Source organism: Diceros bicornis, chromosome 12 (genome assembly GCF_020826845.1).
Source record: "Diceros bicornis minor isolate mBicDic1 chromosome 12, mDicBic1.mat.cur, whole genome shotgun sequence".
Lineage (NCBI taxonomy): Eukaryota > Metazoa > Chordata > Mammalia > Perissodactyla > Rhinocerotidae > Diceros > Diceros bicornis.
In genome coordinates this window covers 58,532,795-58,558,226 of record NC_080751.1, presented here as the reverse complement: position 1 = coordinate 58,558,226, position 25,432 = coordinate 58,532,795, and the positions used below count along the sequence as shown (strand labels likewise).

The window sequence follows — 25,432 nt, the reverse complement described above, 5'->3', positions numbered from 1 at the left end:
ACAACAGAAAAATGGGCAATCTAAAGCTAAGAGCATTCTATTCACTTGAAGCAACAAGCCCCTCAAAATTCTAGTATGAAATCTCTCTCCATATTTAAATTCTATGTACTGTTCAAAGTATGCTGATAACTACCCATTCAAAGAGAAAACACTATAAAATAAGTGAACCATACTACCTGATCATCTATTGTAGCATAGTCTTCAACAAATGTCAGAAGTAATCCATTTGCTTCTACACAACATATTTTAGACAATGAACTTAAAGCCACAATTTCTCAACAGAAAAACTTTTAGCTAAAAAATACTGAGGGCTACTAAAATCTAAAAGAATCACATACGATTCTGGGGGTACATAATAAACATCAATATGCCCTAGCTACAAAATAGATAAATTCAGCTAGAAAAGTAGCACTGCATTTGCAGGTGACAATAATCATAATTAAGCTCAAGAAAGACATGTTTTTCTTGTCATCTTTATTCAAGTATTTCACAGCAGTTATATTACAAATTACAGTAAATGTTCAAAATTCCAGAATTCAAAAATTAAATAATTTACTTCAAACTAATGTAAAATGAAGTCAAATGCAAAACATCAATTTAACACAATTCTAAATTAAACTACAAACCCAAAATAGACCATAGTTGATGAAGTCTACTTAATCTACAAAGTAGACATACATGACTGAAACTAAAGAAGACTCCCAAATGTACAAAATACAAAAGATTCAAGCCCAAATTCAAGCTTACAATGTGATTACAAATAATAATTATAATAATAATGGCATTCAGCTACGGGACCTGACACTGAAGATACCTACTGAATAGCACCATAGCTGAACCAACTTAATAAAAAAATGGGAACATTTTATCACCCCACTCCCTAAAAATAAAATCCAGTAAACCTACAAATACATTGGCATATGAGAAAAATCAAGTCATGAAAGGACATAAAACAAAACAAAAAAATTAATCACAGGTGAAGATTCAAGCTCAAAAACACAATTAACTCCACAGCCATCAGTTTCAACCTTAGTGCGGTTCCATCATCTTCAAAAAGCTCCCATGGTCCCCACAGTTGAGCATTAACTACTGTTGGGCTGTGCCGTGATGCATACTTCACTGATCTGAGAGCAAGGTTTTACACAGGAGCTTATCATTTATAATGCTCATAATAGGAAATAAGAACAGAGGTCAATTTGTACATACTTTTGCCAATGCTATACAGCAAAAATTAAGAACTTAACAGAAACGTAAACAAAATTGAGTCCACTTGGATAATTTCACAAGCTGCTTTAAACTATAGAACCCTCAGATACCTGGAAAATAAGCAAAACTGGTATAGTGTGTTTCTCTTTGAGGGGAAAGGAGGCCGGAGGAGGTGGTACAATTTCAGCTCATTTTTCTCCCCTTAGCATTAGATTGGCTTTCTCTTTAAGACCTAAACTGTTCAAAGTGGCAGTTCCTATCATACTGAGGTTGCGTCCTATTTCTCCATTTATATCAAGGTTAAAATTAAAAATCTTGATCTTTTGGAAGCATTTTAATGCTAAACATAAATAAATTTCCCTTGTCAAACTCACTGATGGCTAAAATATTAACTTGTACAAATTTAGTAACCTACTAAGAACATGTGCGTTTTTTTTTTCCTTTCACAAGTGCTGCTGTTACTTGAACAGAATGCTTCTGAATTAGAGTAACTGGAATAAATATTTAAAAAAAAATAGTGCAGCAAGAACCTGAGACTTGCAAAAAACCCTTTTACCAGAAACTTGCTACAAAAAATCTGCTACATCTTATTTCATCAAATCTTTAAATTCTGTAACAATTTCCATCAAAATACAAAATGCTAATGTATTAGACAGTAAAATAGTCTGAACTGGTATGATGGTAATAAATACTAAAGAAAGCATGAAAATCCTCCCAATAATCAAATTAGAGGTTTCAAATAACCTCCCCTTTAAAATGGTTCATCGTTAATCGCACTTGCCCACCTTAAAAATACAGTGTGTCTACATGGGTAGCATCTTGAATTATACGACTGACTATTATGAAAACTTCATAGATTAGGTATAAAGAAAACAAGTGGCATTTAAAAAAAAATTAAGCTAGATAGAAGGTGTGAAACCTTAATGTAAATGCAAAGAAGCACTTAGGATTACTGCAGTAGCCTATGGCCAGTGTGCTTTCTGCGCTGGCTGCCGGCACACTACAACAGCTAGAGACGAGGAGACAGGTACCTTAGCTTCAGCATGTAAACGGTAGCAAAGTGATTACAGGACTCTGTAAACACTGTTGGTAACTAAAATACAAAAAGCTGAGGTAGCTCAATATCTCTGCAGTAGTCCAAGATCATTTGCTCTAATTAAACCCAAACTACACGTGTTGCATATATTGGAAAGACACACCTGCAGCTAACGGCTATAAGGAATAAAGATATCAAGCCAAGTTGTCAAATTTTCTACTTTTTTGTTTAAAAATCATCTGATAAAAAATGTCACTGCACTCCCTTCGCCTCTTTGCAACTGCCTAGACTGTGTCTCCAAATTTGTAGAAAGTTATTGTAAAACTAGTAACCCATAATTAATTGTAGATAAGTACTATTCACAGAAATCACTCAACAAGATCCAAAATGGGTTCCAATCAAAATGAATAGTTGTGAAAGTAACCTTATGGTAAGGGATTTAAACATTAATACTGTTATTCAAGGACCATACCAGAGCTCACTTGCAACTATGCATATAGAAAATGAATTTTATGGAGCTTCTGACTAATTTCTCTCTTTTCTGTCCATTTGGCAAGTCCTGGCTTTAAAACAAAACAGTAACAATTTACTATACATGAAAATCATTCTTCTCTGGGAACTCAAACATGAATAACTATTCAATTGCCACTGACAAAAGAAAAGAATGCCGCTATTTATTTTCTGGTCATCATTGTCAACAATACCAAAAAGTGTGGGTTTTTTGGTGGACTGTCTATTATTATTTGTTGTTGTTGTTTTACTATATGTTTCTTACACAGCAACAGACCATATAGGAAAACTTACCATTTTAGTATATTATGTGGCTTAACAAGTGTCTTGATTGAGTTCTGAAAACAAAATAGGCATTTAATACCAAAACACTGGTTGCCTCCTAATGACACAGAGTATCAAAACATTTTCAAGGTTGTGACCAAAGAAAACATTCTATTTTGTTTGCTACAAACAAGCCCATCCTTTTGTTTAGCCTTATCTTCCTCAAATGAATAAAAAGGCACATGAAAGGCAGTTCTAAAGAGCCTAATCTAATTTCATCCAGTTTCTTCAGTTTCCCACCAGAATATACCAGAGCCAACTCTAAAACAGGTTTCAGTCCATTACCCAGAGGAAAAAAATAAAAACAAATATGATAAAAGGGGGAGAAAGGAAGGAAAAAAAAAACAAAACAAAACAGGTTGTCCACTTGAAACAATTCAACACAGTTAGAACTGCCCCATCCAGTTTCCTTGTGTTTGCTGGTCTGCTCCCTAAGAGAGAAGTCTCCAAAAGAGAGTGCACAAAAAGAGGAGCAGAAGTGAGAGCAGTGTCTGTAGCACCAAAATCTCCAATCTGTGGGGTTGTATTTTTTATTTGCAGAAAATACAACATGTTTCTGAAGTTCTGTTTGGTTCTTGTAGGCTGGTTGGTTTCAGGTACCTGAGACAATAGCACCAAATTCAACAGAGAGAAATGAGTGAGAGAGCACTTTACACCAAGGCTCTGCACATAATTGGTGCAATCTGAAATCGAATGGCTCAGAAGACTGCTCTGTCAGGAGCAGATTGGAGAGGATAAACCACTCATCTTGAAAAGTTCATAGGAATGTCTCAAACATATGAACTGTTCTTTCCATCTCCTGTAAGGGGAAAAAAAAGTACATGTTATCTATTAAAGAAAAGACAAAAGTATTATGGGAAAATTAATTTTAAATTAACTTTTTAGAGAAAGCATTCTACATACAAGTTAAGCTTTAAATATACTCCTGATTATAATACCATAGCTACTCTATAAGATTATACGCTGTAGACACTTCCAAATGCCTCCTATTTTATATTTAGGCTAATGAGGATGATGCTAGTAACACTCAATGAGCATTTACTATGCCAGATATTGTACTAAGAAACTTCGGTATATAAATAATTTGCCTGCTAATAAATAGCAGAGTCAGGATTTGAACAGCCTCACTCCAAAGCCTGAGCCCTTCCTTACTGATTATACTCAACTGACTTCCAAAGCAAAATGAATGTATTCAGTATAGTAAAACTTGCACCAAAAGTAGAATGCGCCCTATTCCCACTGCTATTCACTCCAATTAGAGCTGAAACAAAAAAGAAAGATTAAAAAAAAAAGCCAGGGGGTGGGCCCAGTGGCGTAGTGGTTAAGTTTGCGTGCCCTGCTTTGGCAGCCCAGGGTTCACAGGTTTGGATCCCGAGCACAGACCTACACACCGATCATCCAGGCATGCTGTATACAAGATAGAGGAAGACTGGCATAGATGTTAGCTCAGGGACAATATTCCTCACCAAAAAAAAAAAAAAAAACCCCAGAAGGAGTTGCTGCCATCACCACCACCACCAGGAATGCTACTCACTGGTGATTCTACTATAGATCCCGTCCCTCCCTAAACGAGGCCCTTAGATTCCACGGTTCCAAGTCCCATACTGAAAGATGTTTCACTGCTGAAGAGTATTCAATCCATTCAAGCTAATCAAATGTCAACCATGTGAACAAATTCTAGAATAAAAAAACAAGAACTCTACCCCACACATTCATTCATATAGCAAATGTCAAGACACTTCATTTTCCTTTCCCCCTTTAAACACCTCTGAAGAAATTACATTTTACATCTCTGTAGAATAGGCAATACTAACATTATCATCTGATCAAAAAGTTCTATATATGATCAATCAAAATCACTCCTGCTAAATGCTTCATCATCTATTACTGAGTAGGAAAAAGTCAGGTTATGAAACAGAATATTCAATATGATCCCAATTTTTAAATATATATTCACAAACTTACACACGTTACATACATCTACACATTTTTAAAGGATGGAAGATATTCCAAAAGATTAACACTGACTAGTTTCCTCTAGATGATGGGATATGGGTGATGTTTTTATTTTCTCATTTGTACTTTTCTGTTATTTCTATATATTTTATAATGACAGTAGAGATTCGTAAAAATGTGATTACAAAATAACTTTTAAAAAAGCTCTTTCGCTTTGATTCAAGTCCAATATTCCTTAATACACGTGAAAAATCACATCCTCTACATATAAATCTTTAATATACCAGAAATGATCCTTGCGAGCAAAGACTTTGTCGTATTCATTTTTTGCATCTCAAACACCTAACACAGTATCTGAAACTCTAGGTACTCAATATTTAATAACTAGACCACCAGGTAAACAAACTGACAGGCAAACGAGCAAAGGGAATCTTAGGAAGTCATGTAGCCATTTACTGGGTAGATGAGGGATTACATTTGCTCAGATGACCTCAAAAAGCAGAAGTGTGGCTTAATGATGTAAATTATGTGAACAGAGATATAAGCTCATATTTATAAGGAAGAACTTTCTTATGGCCCAGAGTTGTCTAGGAAGGTAGTGGTTCACCTCTAAAGTTTCTAAGCAAAAAGACAACCATTCCTTCATGTGGCTATTTTACAGGACTAGGTCTGATGAAATGACATAACTTAAATTCTCTTCGAACCATTAACAGGGCGGCAAATAGGTCTCATTGCCCATGCCAACTCCTTTTAATCAGCAGTGGCTGCCTAAGAACTGTGAGGCCATTCAGTAAGCCCAAGTGATATGCTTAGTCAGTGATGTCAGTAGTCAGAAGAAAGGAGGGGAGAATTGTGACATGCTATTCTGTGTATTCGCCAACCCAGAAACATGAATTTCTGTATTCTGATAAACAAAGAATCCTAGATTACATCTGTCCTGAGACAAAATGGTACAGAGAGGCTTTATTCTTCAAACTATAACTCTTAATGATTTTTCTAATCTTAAATCTTCAAAACATTCTTCAGTTACTTGGTAGAAGATACAGACTAAAGCCTTTTTTTCCTCTTTTCTTTGGGACAAAAGTACATATTTGTTTATTCTACAGATGCACGAAGCACTTACCTCTACAAGTTGTGATTTGTCATAATCTTTACGATGACGATAGATGCACTGACTAAGAAGAGAATATAATCTCTCAAGCTGATCAACTGCCAGATTGTTGCTTTTATCTACCAATAAATCAAGCAATTTCTAAGAAAAATTAGAAGAAAAGAGAATAAAATGAAGTTTGATTTTATTGTTCAAAGTGAATCAGTTATATTCAAATGGCTAGGCAACAGATACCACAGGCTATGGTGTGACAGTGACACCTGAGTTTAGAAGATTCTAGGGTTTAGTTTATTACCAAGAGCACTCCCATATTTCTAAACCCCTCAAAACACCATAACTCTTTTTTACTAGACTCTCCAAAGCACTTATATTCCAAGGTTAAAGCAAGCGATTACCAAAACCAGTTTTATTCAATTGCCTACCAACATATTCAAATCTCTTTCTAGTCATTTAAAACTGACTGGGAATAGCTAAACTTACCTTCAATCTCTCATGATCAACTATAAGAGGCTGCACAGGCTCAGATGGCTCTTCTGGAACCAGTTCCAGGCTTGTTGTTTTTGTCTGCTCTAAAATTAACTTACGATATTTCTTTACTTTAGAAGCACCTACAATTGAGGAAAAAAAAAAATGCACTGCAGCAAGTAAAAGTTAAGAAAAATCAGGCTTAAACAACTACAAATTCTTTTACCCACCACAAATCCTTTTTGGAATAAGACTGTATTCTTTAAATGATAAATTTTTTTTTTGGTAAGAATAAGTAACCCAAATTAAAGAAAACTAAACCACAACTATGAAAGCCAGGTCATACTAGAATATGTATCATCTAATAAACCATATCCACTAGAAGGAAGATAAATGCAATTTTCATCTCTAAGCACTAATTTATAAACAGCCTTCATTCTCTTTACAACAGCCATTATTTTAAAATTTGGAGCTTTCAAAACTGGAATGGAACCAACCTAGAAAAGCAGATACTAACACAAAGTGAGGTCAACCTGTATACACAATGTAGAACGTTTTCCTCAACACTGCCTGAAATTTCTCATTTTTCTCTGTTACATTGCATAGAATTCTAGTAGAAATTCATCTGGGGCCGGCCCTGTGGCTTAGCGGTTAAGTGCGCGCGCTCCACTACTGGCGGCCCAGGTTCGGATCCCGGGCGTGCACCGACGCACTGCTTCTCCGGCCATGCTGAGGCCGCGTCCCACATACAGCAACTAGAAGGATATGCAACTATGACATACAACTATCTACTGGGGCTTTGGGGAAGGAAAAAAAAAAAAAAAAAAAAAAAGGAGAATTGGCAATAGATGTTAGCTCAGAGCCAGTCTTCCTCAGCAAAAAGAGGAGGATTAGCATGAATGTTAGCTCAGGGCTGATCTCCCTCACCAAAAAAATAAATATATAAAAGTTAAAAAAAAAAAAAGAAATTCATCTGGGTTATAACATTTTTTCTTAAAAATATAAACCCATTAAAAGTGCAACAGGGCTAGTGATCTTTCCTACCTTAGAGTGAATTAGTGTAATCTAATTGCTTTCCTCCCAATATCATGCTGAGACCAGCCACACTGAAAAACCAGAAATTTTGAGGTGGCTGAGCATGACTTGATAGCAGCAGGCACTCTGAGGAGTGGAGCAGGCAGGCAGACCTACCCGTGGAGCCTGTGCCCCCCTAGGTAGGAACACTCTAAGAGGAGGCCATGGGGAAGGAACACAAAGACAAACTGGGACGCTTTCAGAACTTTATACAGGATCTGGCCCATGTCAGGGACACTAAGGAGAACCTCCCTCCTCCCTCCTGCATTAGTCCTCATATTCCCAAGTCTTGAAACAATTCTTTCTCATCAACGCCTGCTATACAGATAAATAGCAAAAGAACCAAAATGTTGCCTTCAAAAACATATACCATGACATATCAGAGAAATTTTATATTTCAGACAGCCTTTACAGTGAAAGCCTTTATTTATATTCAATTAACATCTGCTAGGAGTTTTGTTAAGACCATATGAGGGGCCAGCCCCGTGGCCTAGTGGTTAAGTTCAGCGCACTCTGCTTTGGCAGCCTGGGTTTGGTTCCCGGGCACAGACCTATACCACTCATTGGTGGCCATGATGTGGCAGTGACCCACATACAAAATAGAGGAAGACTGGCACAGATGTTAGCTCAGAGTGAATCTTCCTCCAGTAAAAAAAAAAAAAAAAAAAAAGGAAGATTGGCAACAGATGTTAGCTCAGGGCAAATCTTCCTCAGCAAAAAAAAAAAAAAAAAAAAGACGATAGGATCCTCATTACTACATCCACGGACTTCTAGAGGCCTGAGAACTTGGATTAGGAACCACTGCACTAGGTTAACACTGCCCTGACAGTTACAAATGAAAACTTCAGGTAAAGCTTTTACACAACAAATCTCTTTAAAGCTTTTAGATCATCAACTGAACATTATATTAACTTAAACCCTTTCTGCAAGCTTTTAAAATCTCATAGTAAAAAAGCATTGAAAAGAACTCCTCCTCCTGCACCCACTCTGCTTCATAACACAGATCTCTCCCTTTTTCCCACTCTGCCCCACTCATCACTCAACCTTAGCTTTAACAGATTTTATAAGGTCTGTCTATATGATAACCCAGAATAAATACTGCTCTTAAAACTACTAAATATTGAAGGAAAAAAAATTCTGAACAGGTGGCATTTAAGAACAGTATATCTCTCTTTATCCATTAAAAGAATTCTAAGATTTTGAATAATACCTTCCTACTTCCTAATTCTGCTAGAGGGCTCAAAAAACTGGCAGCAGGGGCCGGCCCCGTGGCGTAGCGGTTAAGTGCGCACGCTCCACTGCTGGTGGCCCGGGTTCGGATCCCGAGCGCGCACTGACACACCGCTTGTCCGGCCATGCTGTGGTGGCGTCCCACAGAAAGTGGAGGAAGATCTGCATGGATGTTAGCTCAGGGCCAGTCTTCCTCGGCAAAAAGAGGAGGAATGGCAGATGTTAGCTCAGGGCTGATCTTCCTCGCAAAAAAAAAAAAAAAAAAACCTGGCAGCAAAAAACTTTTCCCACCTAGCACAAACCCCAGGCTAAAGCTATGTACACCACACAATTTAGAGAGCACAAAACAATTTCAAGACAGCCTAGTATAAGGAAGGAAATGTATACTTAACAGCGTAGATCTCTAACTCACTACATCCCACTCTGGGCTAAAGAATAATGATAAACAAAACGGGGCTAGCAACCCTCAACTCCCCCTTTCTGCTTCTCTTAAGAGAATCACATAGCCAGCCACAGGAAGTCAGGAGCTGGCAGAGTGCTCTGATTCTGTGAGAACAAGGTAAACTGGACAATGAGGGTTCTGCTGCTTTCCTCCACCACTGGCCTTACAAAGCAAGGAGCCTCTTAGACATCCCTTAGGTTCAACTAACAATGATTGCCAGGAATGAATATACCTCAGTATGTGCCAGGTACCAGGAGAGACGATTGATATACATGATCTATTTCATCCCCACAGTGACAACATTCTCAAGTTTAATTTAGAAGATGAAAAATAGAGGTGGAGAATGTAAGTAACTAGCTCCAAGTCACATGATTATAATGAACAGGAGTGGTCATTTAATGTGGGTCTATATGACTCTTATATACCATGCTGCTATAGTATCCAAGTCTTCTCAGCCCATCCCCACCCCGCTCACCCCAGTAATTCTTGTTCGAATTCCAGCTTAACACCTGTGGATGTACTCAGCTTTCAGTCATAAATCCATTAGGACAGGGATGATAATCAGGTGGGAGGCAGAGGAGTAAGTAGCCAGGAAAGCACTGCATTCTGGACCACAAATCCTCTAAAACTTTCACCAAAATTTTGTATGCATGTGTATACTTTCCTAGGGAAAGGGATGAAAACTTTAACAGATTCTCAAAGGGTTATCATTATTTATCAACTATTGTTACCGGGGAACAGACAAAATATGCAACTAACTATGGAGTTTAAACTTTCAGAAGAGATTTTAAAATATTAGCTCTACCTTCTTTATCCAGTTCTGCATCTTTAACCTCCACATCAGGGCCAGGTTCTAACTTCTCATTATTGCTGCATTCCAGTGCCTCTAGTTTCTCAGGATCATCTCCATGATTTTCATTTGAAGTTTCTGGTTTTTCTTTTGACTGGTCCTCCAGAAGAATCTTTTGTTCAGAACTACATTTATCTCCACTACCACAGAAAGAAACTACTTCAGCTTTACCATTCTGACACTCCAGAACTGGTATTCCTTCAAAACTGTCAGTGGAAGCCTCACCATTTAGACAGCTTCCTTTAAGGAAAGGCTCTTGCCTAGATGTCTGTTCTGGATTTAGAGAACTGCTGCTGTTGACGAGTAGAGACTCATTTGAACTTTCCTCTTCAGTAGACGCAAAGTTCTCTTTTGTGCCCGCTCCATTGTTAAGCCTCTGCCCCTGGTCCATGTCCATGATGTCACAGGATGATTCATCATTGGTCATAGATAAGTCTCCAGTCTCTTCTCCATTTTCTTCATGGCAGTCAGTGCTTACCTCAAACTCTCCATTCTCTAGCAATTTCCTGTCCTCTGTATGGTTCTCATAGTCTGCAAATTTGGTGTCCTCTTCATCTTTTTTTAAATTATTGACTTTTCTTTTCTTAATAATTCCTTTACCCCACTGTGATCGCCGCCTCGATTTTCTCCGAACTCGAACTATTTTACAAGGAAGGAAAAAAGACATGTAGAACTTGGAGTGCAATACTTGTTTTACAAATGTTTATTAAATAAGACCCAAAAGAAAGTAAACCCATACCAGTGTAACACACAAACAGAAACTACTTAGCTCTTGACATCCATGCTGACTAATCCTTACAACCTACAAGTGGAATGGATATGAAGTCAGGGATGAACTCTGAAGAATGAAATTTTTAAAAAATTTATTTCATGTATGAGTTCACTCAGCATTAATTTTTTCTATTACCATAGATTCTACTTTGTAGCTGTTCCTAATTCCTAACAGACAGAGGCCAAGCATATAATATACATATTTAGGGAATGACCACATTATAAGGCTGCATGGAAGGTTTAGGGTCACAGCCCTGGATTTCCACCAGGAAAGTGAGCGCTTTGCCACCAAGATCACCCAACAGAAAGGCATGATCCAGTATACCAATAATCCCCACAAAGTAATCTCCCGTGCCTCCCCTTCCAGAAGGAATCACCCACAGTAACACAGTAAGTATGGTCATGGATAGAAGCCCTATGAAGGTTATACGGACAATTTGGTTAGCCAACTGTTAGACTCCTTTACCACAAACAGTTCACCTAGCAGGATCGATTTCTTGCAAAGCTGTCATTTGAAAATATGTAGAAAAATTAAGCCCTCTGCTATCAAGGTGGCAACGACAACATTAACAAAACATTTAAAATAAATATTTGGTCAGTTATACGAAAAGGGAGATCTACAAAAGTTGTAGGGACTATACTCGTAGATGCTAGAAACTATCAGGAGCTTTATGAGTAGGCAGCTGGTACTTCCAGGTAACGATGGACCCCGGAACCTTTAATTTCCCATACATGTATCAAAGGTAGATGGTTATGCAAATCTACCCCCCAGTGTCCCTTAAATAAGCAAAAGGCTTTATTTTGCAATTTGGGACACTTGCATAAAGAAATTTAAATACAAAAGTTATTAAAGCAAACGAGTTAACCTATCATTTCTGGTATCTAACACCAAATTCTAAATATTAGTTTGTTAAAAGCCATCAGAGTAAAAATAATTTATTTTTTCCAAGGCTATAAAAGTAATGTCAAGTCTGGCTTAATTTAAGAAAAGACAATACATATTTTTAATATGTTAAAGTTGAAAAACTTCCTGGGCAAAGACATTGTAAAAAGAAAATACAAATATGAGATCACTAAGTATAGACTATTTAATCCACAGTTTAAAAATTGCATTTCAAAGACACACAGAAGGTAATATAGTCTTATGACAACCCTTGTTTCTTATATTCCACCACTTAATAGGAACTTGTGATCTATCAACAGCATATGGTGTGTTTATGTACTTTTTTCATCCTTTCATCTTTAATCCTTATTGAGTCTCTGTAAAGACACCAAGATATTCACAAGAATGGACAAATTTTGTTATAAACATTACTCTTCTTTTTAAGACTAAATCTACTAAAGGCTTCTGAAATCATTTCCAAAATTCAAGTTATTTAGTCACTTGGCTCAAAATATATTTTGCCTTCAAAACTGTAATATCATTAGAATCATCTGTCCATTCCTTTTTCCCCTAAAATTTCAATTTTTACAATTTACAGTTACAGGGTAACTGGAGAAGAAATTTCTGTATTAGTCCACTGTTAAAAGCTGTACACAGGCTAAAGTGATGGACATTCATAAGCATTCCACTAACTACATGAAAAATTAATCCAGTCCACATCAAAAAGGAAAAAAAAAAAATTCAGCTTGCTCTTTCTCTAAAAGTCATTCCTGACACTGTAACCTCGCTTATTCTCCAATCATGTAACCAAAAATACAAGAGGTTCCCCTTTTCTTTTCTCTTTAAGCCATGGAACTCTAGAGCAAGAAGAGGCTGAACTCTGCTCCATCAAGGGCAAGCTCAATTACCTGGTATGTAGCACACTAAGCACAGGCTGGGAGCCCTACTAAAGCAAGTTTACTTCCAATACCTTCCTCCTGGCTAGGAATAGGGAAAATGTTCTTATTTGGGGGGAGGTCAAACTCCAGATATTCCCCTCGCCCCTCACACAATTATTTCTAATGGTTAGTACAATTTTGGTAAAATAAGAGACATTGATCATATAAGCTCCACCAGAATAGGGATTTTTGTTTTAGTCACTGCTATATCTCCACAGCGCCTGGCATGTGGTAGAGTATATATTTATAGAATTAATCTTTAATATACTACTTCCTTTTTCAGGGGTGCTTTGTCTGAAAAGCCCATTTAGAGGCACAATCTTTAGACCCAAATTTTATAGCACCTCTGAGCTTGTTTCTAAAACTAAGACCTTAGGAAAACAACTCTCCCTTAGGGGCATTTACATTTATGATTTAAGTAAGTTAATGTAACACAGACAAATGATGAGTCACATATGCCATCTACTGGTAAGAGAAAACAAAACTCAAGTAACATTTTAATATTTAAAGGACTTTAAACTGCTTAAAGCCAATATTCAATGTGTTTTAGTTAGTAAATATTTGTATCAGGTGCAGAGAATGTAAAGGATTTCAAGGTTTAAATTAGATTGCTCTGTTACATAATCCAGGTCATGATCTGAGATACAACTAGGCCAAATAGCTTTAATCAGTTTCATGGAACTAAATGCACCATTAAGTCCTTCAAATTTTCTCACATATGAATGCCACTTATCACAAAGAGGACAAGCTAAAAAAAAATGAGTATGGTTCATTCATTCAAATTCAATGCCATTGGTGAAAGAACATATTATGGCAGCTTTATTGACAGTTGGAGCAGTATTATCACCTTTATAACAGAACAGCAGCATATATCTTGTAAGGATGGCTATCTTCAGTGAAACAAAAGAACTGTATTACAAAGATGCTATGTTTATTAACATTTGTCTTTTCAGAAATTTTATAGATCACTATGAATGAGGAAAAATGAAGAAAATCTAGAACACTGAATTTTCTCTCTCTAAATACATCTCACTTCAAACTAGATATAGAAGACTATACAGATTTTTCAAACTAAGCACAAAATATTCTGTCAGAAAAGTCAACTTTCTACTGTCAAATCAGCCACTCTCTTAAGCCGGAGTTTCCATTTCCCACCATAAAGAGAACATCCTGCACAGCATACGGCAAGGGGTGGGGCTGGAGGCAGGGGTGGATAAAGTCTATTGGCTGCACATTTCTATCCAAAACCAAAAGTTGAAAACTCAAAATATTCAAACTTAGTTCAATTATAACAGCAAGTACCGAATGGGGATAGAAAAGAGCAAACAAAGTTAAAGAAATACGTTTCTGAGTCAGCATCTTACCCCACAAGCTCTTCACCTCTGAAAACAGAGAAGATTAAAAGCGCTGTGGGAAAACAGCAGCTCTCTGGTTTGTGTACCCAATTCCTAACAAATCCGCATCATTCTCAGTGGTTCCCACTACTGGATAATGGGATCTCAAATACTCACACGCACATTTATTTGCAGAGTTGTGCCAGACATCCACTGGATTTCTTTGTTTGTGCCGAAATGCCTCTTCAACTCTAGTTTCTGTCTTCCGAGCTCCAGTACCATGAGGATTTATTTGTTCTGCTGTTACCGATAAGCCTGCAAGCAGAAGATAAGTAATACCTACTTAAATATTCCCAGCTACGTAAACCAACAAGGTTTAAAAAAAAATCTGAAATACAGAACTGAATTTTAAAGTCATTAATTATACTTGGACAGTTTGTAATTTGGATGAAAATAGTATCTTTTGTTTTAAGCTGGGAAAGAAACTAGAAATAAAATCATAAAAATAAAATAACCCAGCAGGCCATGCTTATACTTAATCCCCAAAGAGGCCCTATGTTTACTCATTTTAATTTGCAAAGGGACATATTTCACATTTTTATGACTGTGGCACAATAAGATTATATATTGTCTAAAAGTCATGATTTCTGCCATCTTAGAATGTACAAGTGTTTATTGGGCCACTAAATCCCATTCACATGAACTGTTACCATCTGATATTAGCTGCCTCTCACACCACTCTGCAGTAAGTTTGGTATTCCTTCATTGATCTTCATAAGAGGAATCATTCCATCTCAATCTTCTTCACTAGGTTTCCTTCTTCTATGTAGTCCTTAAATGTTGATGTTTCCCAGGGTTGTCTCAGGAGTCCTTTTCTTCTCACTTTAATCTACACCTTCCACCATGAAGTGTCATTCATGCCTTCAGCTTCTACTGCCATTATATAATTGTCAAATCTACATCTCTAGCCCAAACATCCCTTGAGGTTCTGACCCATATCTCCAACTGCCTATTTGATATCTCCAACTAGACATCCTGAAGATAGGTCAAATTAAAGATAAGTAGTTTATCTTTACCTCAAAAAAATTTGTTTGTCATTATATATTCCCTATCTCTACTGGTGGAATTTGCAACTGCTAAGTCATTAAACCAGTAATGTGGCAGCCAATTTTGACTCTTCCTTCCTTTCACAATGCCCTCCACCCCTGCAGCCACATCTCTTACACTAATCCTATCTCCATTCCCACTTCACTAATTAAAACTCTGGATTACTCCAACAGCTTTTCTTCCCCCTACAGCTTTATTGAGGTACAATTTACATAACATAAAAATCACTCATTTTAAGCATACAACTAAATGATTTTCAGTAAATTTACAGAGCTATGCGATCACCACAGCAATCCAATTTTAGGTAACTATCCCAGGCAACCACTAATCTACTTTTTGTCTCTATAGACTTGCCTTTTGTGAGCAGTTAATATAAATGGAATTGCACAATATTTGGTCTTTTGTGACTGGATTCTTTCAATTAGCATAACGTTTCTGAAGTTCATCCATGTTGTGCCATGATCAGTATTTTGTTCCGTTTTACGGCTGAGCAGCATGGCACTGTACGATATACCCTACTATGCTTACCCACTCACCAGCTGACAGTCACTTGGGTTGTTTCCAGTTTACTTGTTTAGTTGTTATGAATAATGCTGCTATGAACATTCATGTACAAGTCTTTATATGGGCATATGTTTTCATTTTTCTTGAGTAGATTCCTTGGAGTAAAATCACTGGGTCATATGCTAAACATTATGTTTAACTTTTTAGAAACTGCCAAACTGTTTTCCAAACTGGCTCCCAGCAGTGTTTTAACTGGTCTCTCATCTTCCTACCCTGCCACATTGAGACTCTGCTATTTCCTGGTGCCAAAGCACTTTACCAATTCATTCCATTTCTTAAAATACTTCAATGACTCCCACTGACTATGGCCACGGTTCTTAAACTTTAGTGTATATAAAAACCACTTGAAGAGATAAAAACCACTTGAAGAGATTGTTCAAGTGCAGATTTCCCAGCCTTACTACTGGGTAATAGGCACACACATTTTGAAAAACACTGACTTACAGGATAAAGTCCAAGCTCCTTAGCATGATATCAATTCATTCAAATATTTATAGAAAACCTGTGGTATACTAGACACAGTTCTAGGGACTGCAGTAGAGCTATGAACAAGACATTCACAGCACTTATATTCTAAATAAGGAAAAGAGAGATAACAAACAAAAAACACAAAATGCCAAGTGCTATGGTGACCAGAGCCTATATTAAATTAGGTGGCTAGGGCAGGCCTCTCTAAGGAAGTAGAAGAAAAGCTTCTTCGTAATTTCAATGTCCTGGACCCAGCTCACCTCTTGAGCTCTATTTCCCACCATTCTGTACATCTTTAGCAATACCAAACAGTTTACAGTTCTTCTAATATATCACGTTATTTCACATCTCTGTGCCAATACATGCTATTGTTTGCTGTGCTTACAAATATCTCCTTCTCTGTCACTGCCTCCCTTCCCACACTCCACTAGAGACAACACTCCTATAATTCATTCCCCAAACTCTGAGCAAAAAGCTGGGTTCACTACCAGGAGGTCTCTCCTCTGTGCTATAAACAAGCTTCAACCAGTGCATATACCACACTACTTGATTTGTTTTACATTTCTCTCTCTCTCCTACTAAAATGTGAGTTCCTCAAGGACAGGACATATTGAATGAACAAACCACGTTTGCTAATTCTGTGTTTATATTAATGAAATTGCACATAAACTTCAACAGGGAAAAAAAACAGTCTTCCTAAAAACTTGTAAAAAGTACCAGTATTGGATGTAAACTGATGAAAAATAAACCCTCTTCAGATATGAAAGCCCATTTAAATCTTTTAAGAGTAGAAATCACTAATTAACAAAGATAGACTCCTGCAAAGGAAATTTCACTAAGAAGTACTTTATTTATGTAATTTGCACTGCTGCACTAAAACTTTCACACAAAGTTTTAAAACATCTTTGAGAACTTACATGACACATACTAGTATCAGAAATTAAGTAAAGGCTGTGCCTCAAAATACATTCTTTTCATAACACCAGAAACCCTAAAGACACACCATTCAATAACATTCAATGACTCTTGGTCTTCACTAGCAGGTTCATTTCTATAACTTACCTCTTTTTATTCTTGCTTCCTTAATTTCTTCACAGAGTTTATTAAATTCTGGATCCAACTCAGCTGCAATGATGGCATGTGCAGTATCCTTCAGAGTACAAGCCCGGTGCCTAATTATTTTATCTGTTAAAAAATTGGTATACATTTATCATACATACAAATGAGATAGCATTAACAAAGGGCATCTTAAAAAGACAAGTAAAAGAATACAAACATTTAAATAAAATTGTAATAGCATTTCTAGGTGATAAACAAGTTCATTTAAATAATGAGTAAAAAATAAATATAATAAGCTACTTAATCAAGTTGATAATTCTCTGAGAACTGTACTTTTAGAATTTCAAAGTACTAAGCCTACGTAACAATTACCTCAAAGATATAAAGCTTTACTTTATATTTCTGAAAACAAAAATGTATGATTTTTAATAAAAATTTTTTACAAGATTTAGAGGATATTCACCATATGCCCAGCACCAGACTTGCCATAGATGGATACTGAGAATTGGGAAACTCTTACATAATTTTCTCCAAAAGTGAAAAGAGGTCAAAACTGTGGTTAAGAATATAACACATCCTAAGTAAAAGTGACCTATTAAAAAACTATGACAGAAAACAAAATAGCAAAACACTCTAAGCTAAAGAATGCAAGATGGTACACAAATTATAGGTAGCCAGGTGAGAAGCACAGACATCCTTCATGGTAAACTACACCTAAAATTGGTACTAAAAGAAGAGTTTCTGCTTTACACTAATCCAGAAGTCCTCATTCATAAATAATAAAATGTAAACAGTGTCCCCTAGAGCTGTGCAACTCTGAGATATTAAAAGCCAAGTAAATATATCAAGGTCACTTATTTTACAACAATATCAAGAACTAGAACCCAAAGTCTCAAAATAACATCTGCTTTTTCATCTCAAGTAACGGCAAAAAGTACAGACAAAGATAAAGACGTTTATAACTTTTCTTATTAGAAAGCCATAACAGTACACTGCGGAAATCTTACAAAAACAAACATGCAGCACTTAAAAGGCAACCACTAGTGTATTTCCTTCCGATACATTTTCTCTACACATTCATTCAGTAAATATTGATTGTCAACTGTAGCAGGAGCTGAGCCACGTGACGGCTACATAGTAGTGAACAAAACAGACAGGTCTCCACTTTCAAGGAGCTTTTCAGACTAATATAGGAAAGAGACATTAACCAAATAATCTCTCATACACACATTTAATACCTCCCCCTCCTATACCCCACCACTGAAAATATCTGAATAATAACTATGATGAAAATCTACAGGGTATTGGTATGGGTGCCAATTTAGGTTGGGCAAGTCAGGAGAGGCCTTTCTGAAGAAGTAGCATTTAAGCTGAGACTTGAAGCATGCACTGGAGTAGCCACTGAAAGAGTAGGGAAAAACCAACGCAGGTTCAGAAAATACCATGTGAGAAAGTCCTGGAGTAAAAAGACCTTGGAGATTTCAAGAAACCAAAAGGTAGCCTGTGTGGTTAGAACACAATAAGCAAGAGGTAAACGGGAGTCTGACCGTATTTAAAGAATTTTAGATTTTATCATAACAGCAATGAAAAGTCGTTGAAAAGATTTGAGCAGGGAAGTAACTTGTTTATTTTTATTTTTTTTAAAGATTTTATTTATTTATTTTCCCCCCAAAGCCCCAGTGGATAGTTGTATGTCATAGCTGCACATCCTTCTGGTTGCTATATGTGGGACGCAGCCTCAGCATGGCTGGATAAGCAGTGTGTTGGTGCACACCCGGGATCCGAACCCGGGCCGCCAGCAGCGGAGTGCACGCACTTAACCGCTAAGCCACGGAGCCAGCCCGGGAAGTAACAAGATTTAAATGAACATCTTTAAAAGATCATTTCTGGCTGTTATCTGAGGACTGGACTGAGGCAGTCAACAATGAAACCAGGCAGCATAATCAGAAGGCCCTTTTCTGAGTGAGAGAGGAGAGCAAATGGAACCAGGGTAACGTGGCGGTAGTGGTGAAGGAAGAGAAGAATACAGATCTGAAAGGTGTTGTCAATGACACAACTTGGTGATGAAGTAGGAGATTTGATAAGTATCAAGGATGATTCCCTAGCTTCTTGCATGAAAAATGGGGGGAGGGAAGTACCATTTATAAAGATGCAAAAAACTAGAGAATAAACAGACAGAAAAGAGGTAAAGAAGTTAGAGATTAGTGCTCGAGTTTGATATGCTAAAAAATATCCAAATGGAGATATCATGCAGACAAATGCATATATGACTCAACAATTTATGACCAAAAAACCACAACGATTGTGTGATCTGCATTTATTATTTAACATACTGCACTTCCCTATGTCTTTTTTAAAAAACAGATCTATTACAATCAGACATGTAATAAACTGCACATATTTAAAGTATACATTTGGATACTTTTGACATAAGTACACATCCATATCATCATCACTATAATCAAGATAATAAATATATCCACTGTCACCAAAAGTGTCCTTGTGCTCCTCTGTATCCCTCCCTGCACCCTTTCCCACAACCCTCCATTCTCAGGCGACTACAGATCTGCTTTCTGTTACTACAGATTAGTTCATATTTTCTGTAAGTATATATACGATATAGAGAATCATATATTCTATACATACAACATAATATATATATATATATAATTCTAATATATTTATAAAAATATATATATACCTAAATGGAACTATAAAGAACGTATTCTTTTTTTGTCTGGATTCTTTCACTCAGCATAATTATTTTGAGATTCACACCTATTGTTGCATGTATTGACACTTCATTCCTTTTTACTGCTGAGTAGTATTCCACTACAGAATATAACACACTTTGTTTATTCATTCACGTGTTGATGGACATTAGGGATGGTTCTGAGTTTTGGCTATTATAAACAATGTCATTATAAATATTCATGAACAAGTCTTTGTACGGATTGTGTACTTTTTTATGATTCCATTTTACCTCCTTGTTGGTTTATTAGCTTTAACTATTTGCTCCACTATTGCTAGCCCTGTGCAAGCTTCATGGAATATTCCTTCTCTTTCTCTGCCCTGCACTAGTTTTCTCTCACGTATATGCTGATCAGCATTCAGCTGAAAACTGCAGGAGGATCTTCTGCATATCTCCAGAGTATTCCCTCCATGCAGCTTTCTTCTTTCTGATCCTCCGCCTGAGAACTCGACCCACTTTGGCCTCCTTACATTCCCAGCTCTGATTCTTCAAATACAGGGAGATGTCCAGGCGAGATGTCCAGGCTCTGCCTGGGTTCCTACTTCCTGTACCACAGTCGGAAAACTCTCCAGACAACTATAGCGCTCAACTTGTTAGTTTCTCATCTTCTAAGAATCACTTTCCTTCATTTTCTGATAGACAACCTTGAAAATTGGTTTTTCATACATTTTGTTTAGTTTTTTTTTTTTTCATTTTTTCAGGTGGGAGGGTAAATTCAGTCCCTTTTACTCCATCTTGGCCAAAATCAGAAATCTCCCCACAACTTTTAAATGTTTTTTGAAAACCAAACTTTAATGGCTGTGTAACAATCCAAAGAAGGATGTACCTTAATTTTTCAAAATTATTGCTCTATTGCTGGATGTTTTAAATTGCTTCCAATTTCAGATACTACAAACCAAAAAAATACGATGAACATCCTTAGAGGGCCGGCCCCATGGTTTAGCGGTTAAGTGCACGCGCTCCGCTACTGGCGGCTCGGCTTCGGATCCCGGGCGCGCACTGATGCACAGCTTCTCCAGCCATGCTGAGGCCGCATCCCACATACAGCAACTAGAAGGATGTGCAGCTATGACATACAACTATCTGCTGGGGCTTTGGGGGAAAAAAAAAAGGAGAAAGATTGGCAATAGATGTCAGCTCAGAGCGGGTCTTCCTCAGCAAAAAAAAAAGAGGAGGAGGATTAGCATGGATGTTAGCTCAGGGCTGATCTTCCTCACAAAAAAAAAATTAACAAAACATCCTTAGAAGTAGCTATATTTTTAAGCTGACGATGCAACGTTTGTAGCCCATGCAACGCCACAACTTTCTGCCACTGGCTTTCCACCTCAGCTTGAGAAAAGCTAAAAAACAGGTAAGATTAAATATAAAGCCATGTATCTGGCACATATCACTCTAAAATAACTCAGTGGTCTTTCTTTCTGCTTTTTGAAATGCATGCCTCCCACCCACATTCCATCCCCAATTAAAGAGGAAGAATGAATGAAGGAAGGAATGAAAAAAGAATTCCATAAAAATTTCCCACTGATCCAAAAGACAAGGAATTATTCTAAAGAGCATCGGCATTTGATGAGGAAACAATGCTTTTTCATGTGCCTATCATTACAATTCTTTTTAATCATTCTTAGCTTAGTACAGTGTCTAAGTTTATATACAGCACAGAATCATAAGCTTACAGAATATTAAAACTATAAGAGATATCCATGTCTTGGATCTTCATTTTTTGTGAGGGGTAGGAGAGTCACCTTGGATCCTCACAAGCATGTGATGCAAGTGGAAAAGTACACATGCATGCAATTTTGGATGTGGTTGTTCAGGGAGACTCTCTCATGGACATTTAAAACTGTACATGAATAAAAGCTACATATTTACCAGTTCTTTTATTTTGTCTCATACTTTAAGATCTTAAGATTCTCCAAATTCAAGAAATTTGAAAGTAACATAAACACAGCAAAAAATCACACACATTGGCTTTGAAGTTAAGACAGATCTCAATCCAGTCAGTTGTGCTATAGAACATTTGTGGGTTTGTACACAAATTACATGAGCCCCAATCTCCTGATATCTATAAAATAAAGATATTACCACCTTCATTTGCCTTTAGTAAAAAGTAATGGCTATTAGGACAAATTGATGAGTATCCATAAAATTAATAGAATCACTAATTTTATGAACGTAACAAGTATTTCAATGTGTCAAGGTTTCTTTTGTATTTTGGTGAACGGAAGTTTTTTAGTTTTTTTTCCAATAAAATTATTAAGAAAAATTAATATTTTAAGAAAAACATTCTTATGGGATGATTTTTTCCTTCTCAAATTATTTCACAAATAAGAAATTTTATTGTAGTTGCTGGCTTATATCTGCATTATGTTATTATGTCTCCATTCTATAATTTCTATCTAATCCGAGACACCTTCAGTTAGTATCTAACGAGAACAATTGATAAATTTACTCACTGGCCACATTTATTAAAAACATGCTCCATACAAGATGCCTATACCGATCCTGTTGTCAATCAGCTTAAAGTCTAAAACAAGGGATAAGGATACGTAGGTAAGTAATGACTTCAGGAAAAAAAAAGAAAGTAATAAGTATCTCAGGAAAGTTATATAGTGCTATGATTCCAAGATGAAGTGATTACTTATGGCTGGAAGGAAATCAGAAAAACTTTTCATGAACATAGCATTTAATATTCCCTGAAGGATAAATGGGATTTTAAAAGATACATGTGGTTTTAAAAACAATGGACTTTAAAAAGTTTTCTTGTATATAACTTATACCTCAATAAAATTGACTTAAAAAGAAAAAAATGAACACACTCTCATTAGAGGCAATACATTTAACAAAGGTACTGTAAGTACCAACAGTAAGACTGGGACCTAAAATGAGAATTGAGACCTATATTTCCTAGAGGAAGTTTCCTCCTAGGCTCCCCTCTCTTCTCATCCTATATACTGCCTATGTGATCTCATTCACTCCTATACATTGATGACCCCAACCATGTCTCTTACCCAAACGTCTCTTAATCTCTGGAACCACATATACAACTACTACTCTACAATGTCTGCATTTTATCTGGGTGTACCAAAGGTAACTCACACTAACACATCCAAAATTAAACTTAACATGTCCCCACAAACCTGTTCCTCCATTGGTTTACTTCTCAGATTCCTTAACACCCAGATCAAAAACTCAGGAGTCATTCTAGATTTCTGTCAGTCGTATCTAATTGGTTGGTCCCTAAGCCCTCTACGTTCAATCTCTGCTGCCACTGCAATTGAATCTTAATTGGTCTTCCAATCGCTATCTCACCACTCCCTTGACCTCTATCCCAAAGCTGATACTGCCTGTAATACTATACTCTTAAATGCAAATCAAATCACATCACTTTCTGTCTCAAAACCATCCAGTGGCTCCTTATCATCTAGAGAACTAACTCTGAAAACCTTACACAGGATCAAAAGAAGACAGGGAACTTGCAATGACATTTATTTATCTGCAAGGCTCTCCACGACGTAGCCTTTAGGCATCTTACAGGCCAGAGCTGTATATCTCCAGAACTGAACACCATTTATACATACAGAATACTTCATAAATGGATGCTCGGTAAATGGAGATTCAGTGAGTAGGGAAGTGGATGAATCTCCCAACACTCCTCCACAGACACTCTATTCTCCAGCCATATTCTCTTTTTATACCTTTGTACACTACTTCTCTCAGTCTAGAATGAGTGCCCTTCCTAATCTTATTCATCTCCAGGTAGCGTCTTCTCCTCTGTGCTCAACTCACACTGTGCACATATTTCTAATACAGACCTTATGAAACTGTATTATAATCATCTGCTGCCACCTCAAGACAAAACTCATAATTGCCACCTCCACGCTATCTTTATACCTTAATAATCTTTCTATTATAATCACCAATAATTAGATATTTGTCATTCCTACAAAACAGTGAGTTTCTAGATAGTAGCAACTACGGCTTATTTATCTCTGTATATATAACAACTGTTATGGGCTGAAGTGTGTGTCCCCACCCCTCAAAATTTATATGTTGAAGCTCTAACCTCCATACCTCAAAATACGACTATATTTGGAGTACAGCCTTTAAAGAGGTAATTAAGGAAAAATAAGGTCATATGAGTAGGCACTAATCCAATCTGACTTGTGTCCTTATAAGATGAGGAAATTTGGACACATCGAGAGACACCAGGGGTACATGCACACAAAGATCACATGAGGACAAGCAAGAAGGCAGATATCGGCAAGCCAAGGAGAGAGGCCTCAGGAGAAACCAAACCTGTCAACACCTTGATTTTGGACTTTTAGCCTCCAGAACTGTGAGAAAATAAATTTCTGTTGTTTAAGCTACCCAGTCTATGGTATTTTGTTATGGAAGCCCCAGCAAACTAATACCATAGCATAATGTCTGCCACATAGTAATTATTCAATATGTATTACTGATCTGAATATCTCTATCCCAAGAGGCAAAGACTGTCATAGTCATCTTTGTATTCTAAGCACCCAACTCAATTACTAGCATATGGTACTCGTTAATAGAAAATACGACTGAATTTGGCTGAAGCATAGCCCACAGAGGGCTTCAAAAGCTAAAGTGAATCTGTGAGCTTTATTCCTAAGCAATTGGTACAAAACAGAAGATTTTGAGAAGACTACGAGATTAGGGCTGAAATTTCAGCCAAATTAGCTAAATGATGGTAAATGTATGAATGGGCTTAAGGGCTAGAGAAGGTATGTACTACAAGACAAAGAATAGGGAAAAGTTAAACATAATATATCACATATATATAAGATAACAAATAGAGTCAAATATCTGATACTGGTCACATTTAGAACCTACAAGTTAAAATTCTTCTGGCTAACATATTTAATTTCTGTCCACATCATCCTCAAGGGAGAGAATCTGGGTAAACACTTAGGCAACATGTACAGCTTTCAAAATGTTGGCTTTTGTCTTCTATGTATATGCTAGTTTTTCCCCAAATGGCCAAGTGTTCCACAAAACAGAACACGGTTAAGCTTTCAAATACTCATGGGAGCTTGTAAAAGTAATACAACATTCATGTAATTTCCACTTGCTACACAACAGACCCTGAGGTTGTTTTTCTAATACATAACAAGTGATTCTGTTGGTAAGAAAAAAATAGGCTTCTTGACTAAAGATATGAAATAATCTGAACAGAGATGAAATCATGCTTTTGAATTATACCACACTTTTTCCATCTAAAATAGTGAAGGAGGAAAGTTACAAGTGTACCATATCAACTCTGTGAGATAGAGCCATATTTTTGATTATACAACTGCATCCTGTAGTAAAAGGTTATTAAGCACCAAA

At 36.8% G+C, this 25,432-nt stretch overlaps 1 protein-coding gene across 3 annotated transcripts in view; it reads right to left on the bottom strand.

The window, feature by feature from the left end:
* Window positions 1–440: 440 nt before the first annotated feature.
* Window positions 441–25,432, bottom strand: part of ATAD2B (ATPase family AAA domain containing 2B) — a 153,295-nt gene continuing 128,303 nt past the window's right edge. For 2 of the 3 annotated variants that reach the window (XM_058551717.1, XM_058551719.1), the window contains exons 23-28: window positions 17,332–17,454; window positions 14,308–14,445; window positions 10,160–10,843; window positions 6,624–6,751; window positions 6,156–6,284; window positions 441–3,875 (exon numbers count right to left, since the gene is read on the bottom strand). In XM_058551717.1, coding sequence (XP_058407700.1) covers window positions 3,834–3,875; window positions 6,156–6,284; window positions 6,624–6,751; window positions 10,160–10,843; window positions 14,308–14,445; window positions 17,332–17,454 — 1,244 coding nt within the window. In that variant the 3' untranslated portion in view covers window positions 441–3,833. The remainder of the gene's footprint in view (window positions 3,876–6,155; window positions 6,285–6,623; window positions 6,752–10,159; window positions 10,844–14,307; window positions 14,446–17,331; window positions 17,455–25,432) is intronic. The other variant, XM_058551718.1, reaches the window with a different exon arrangement.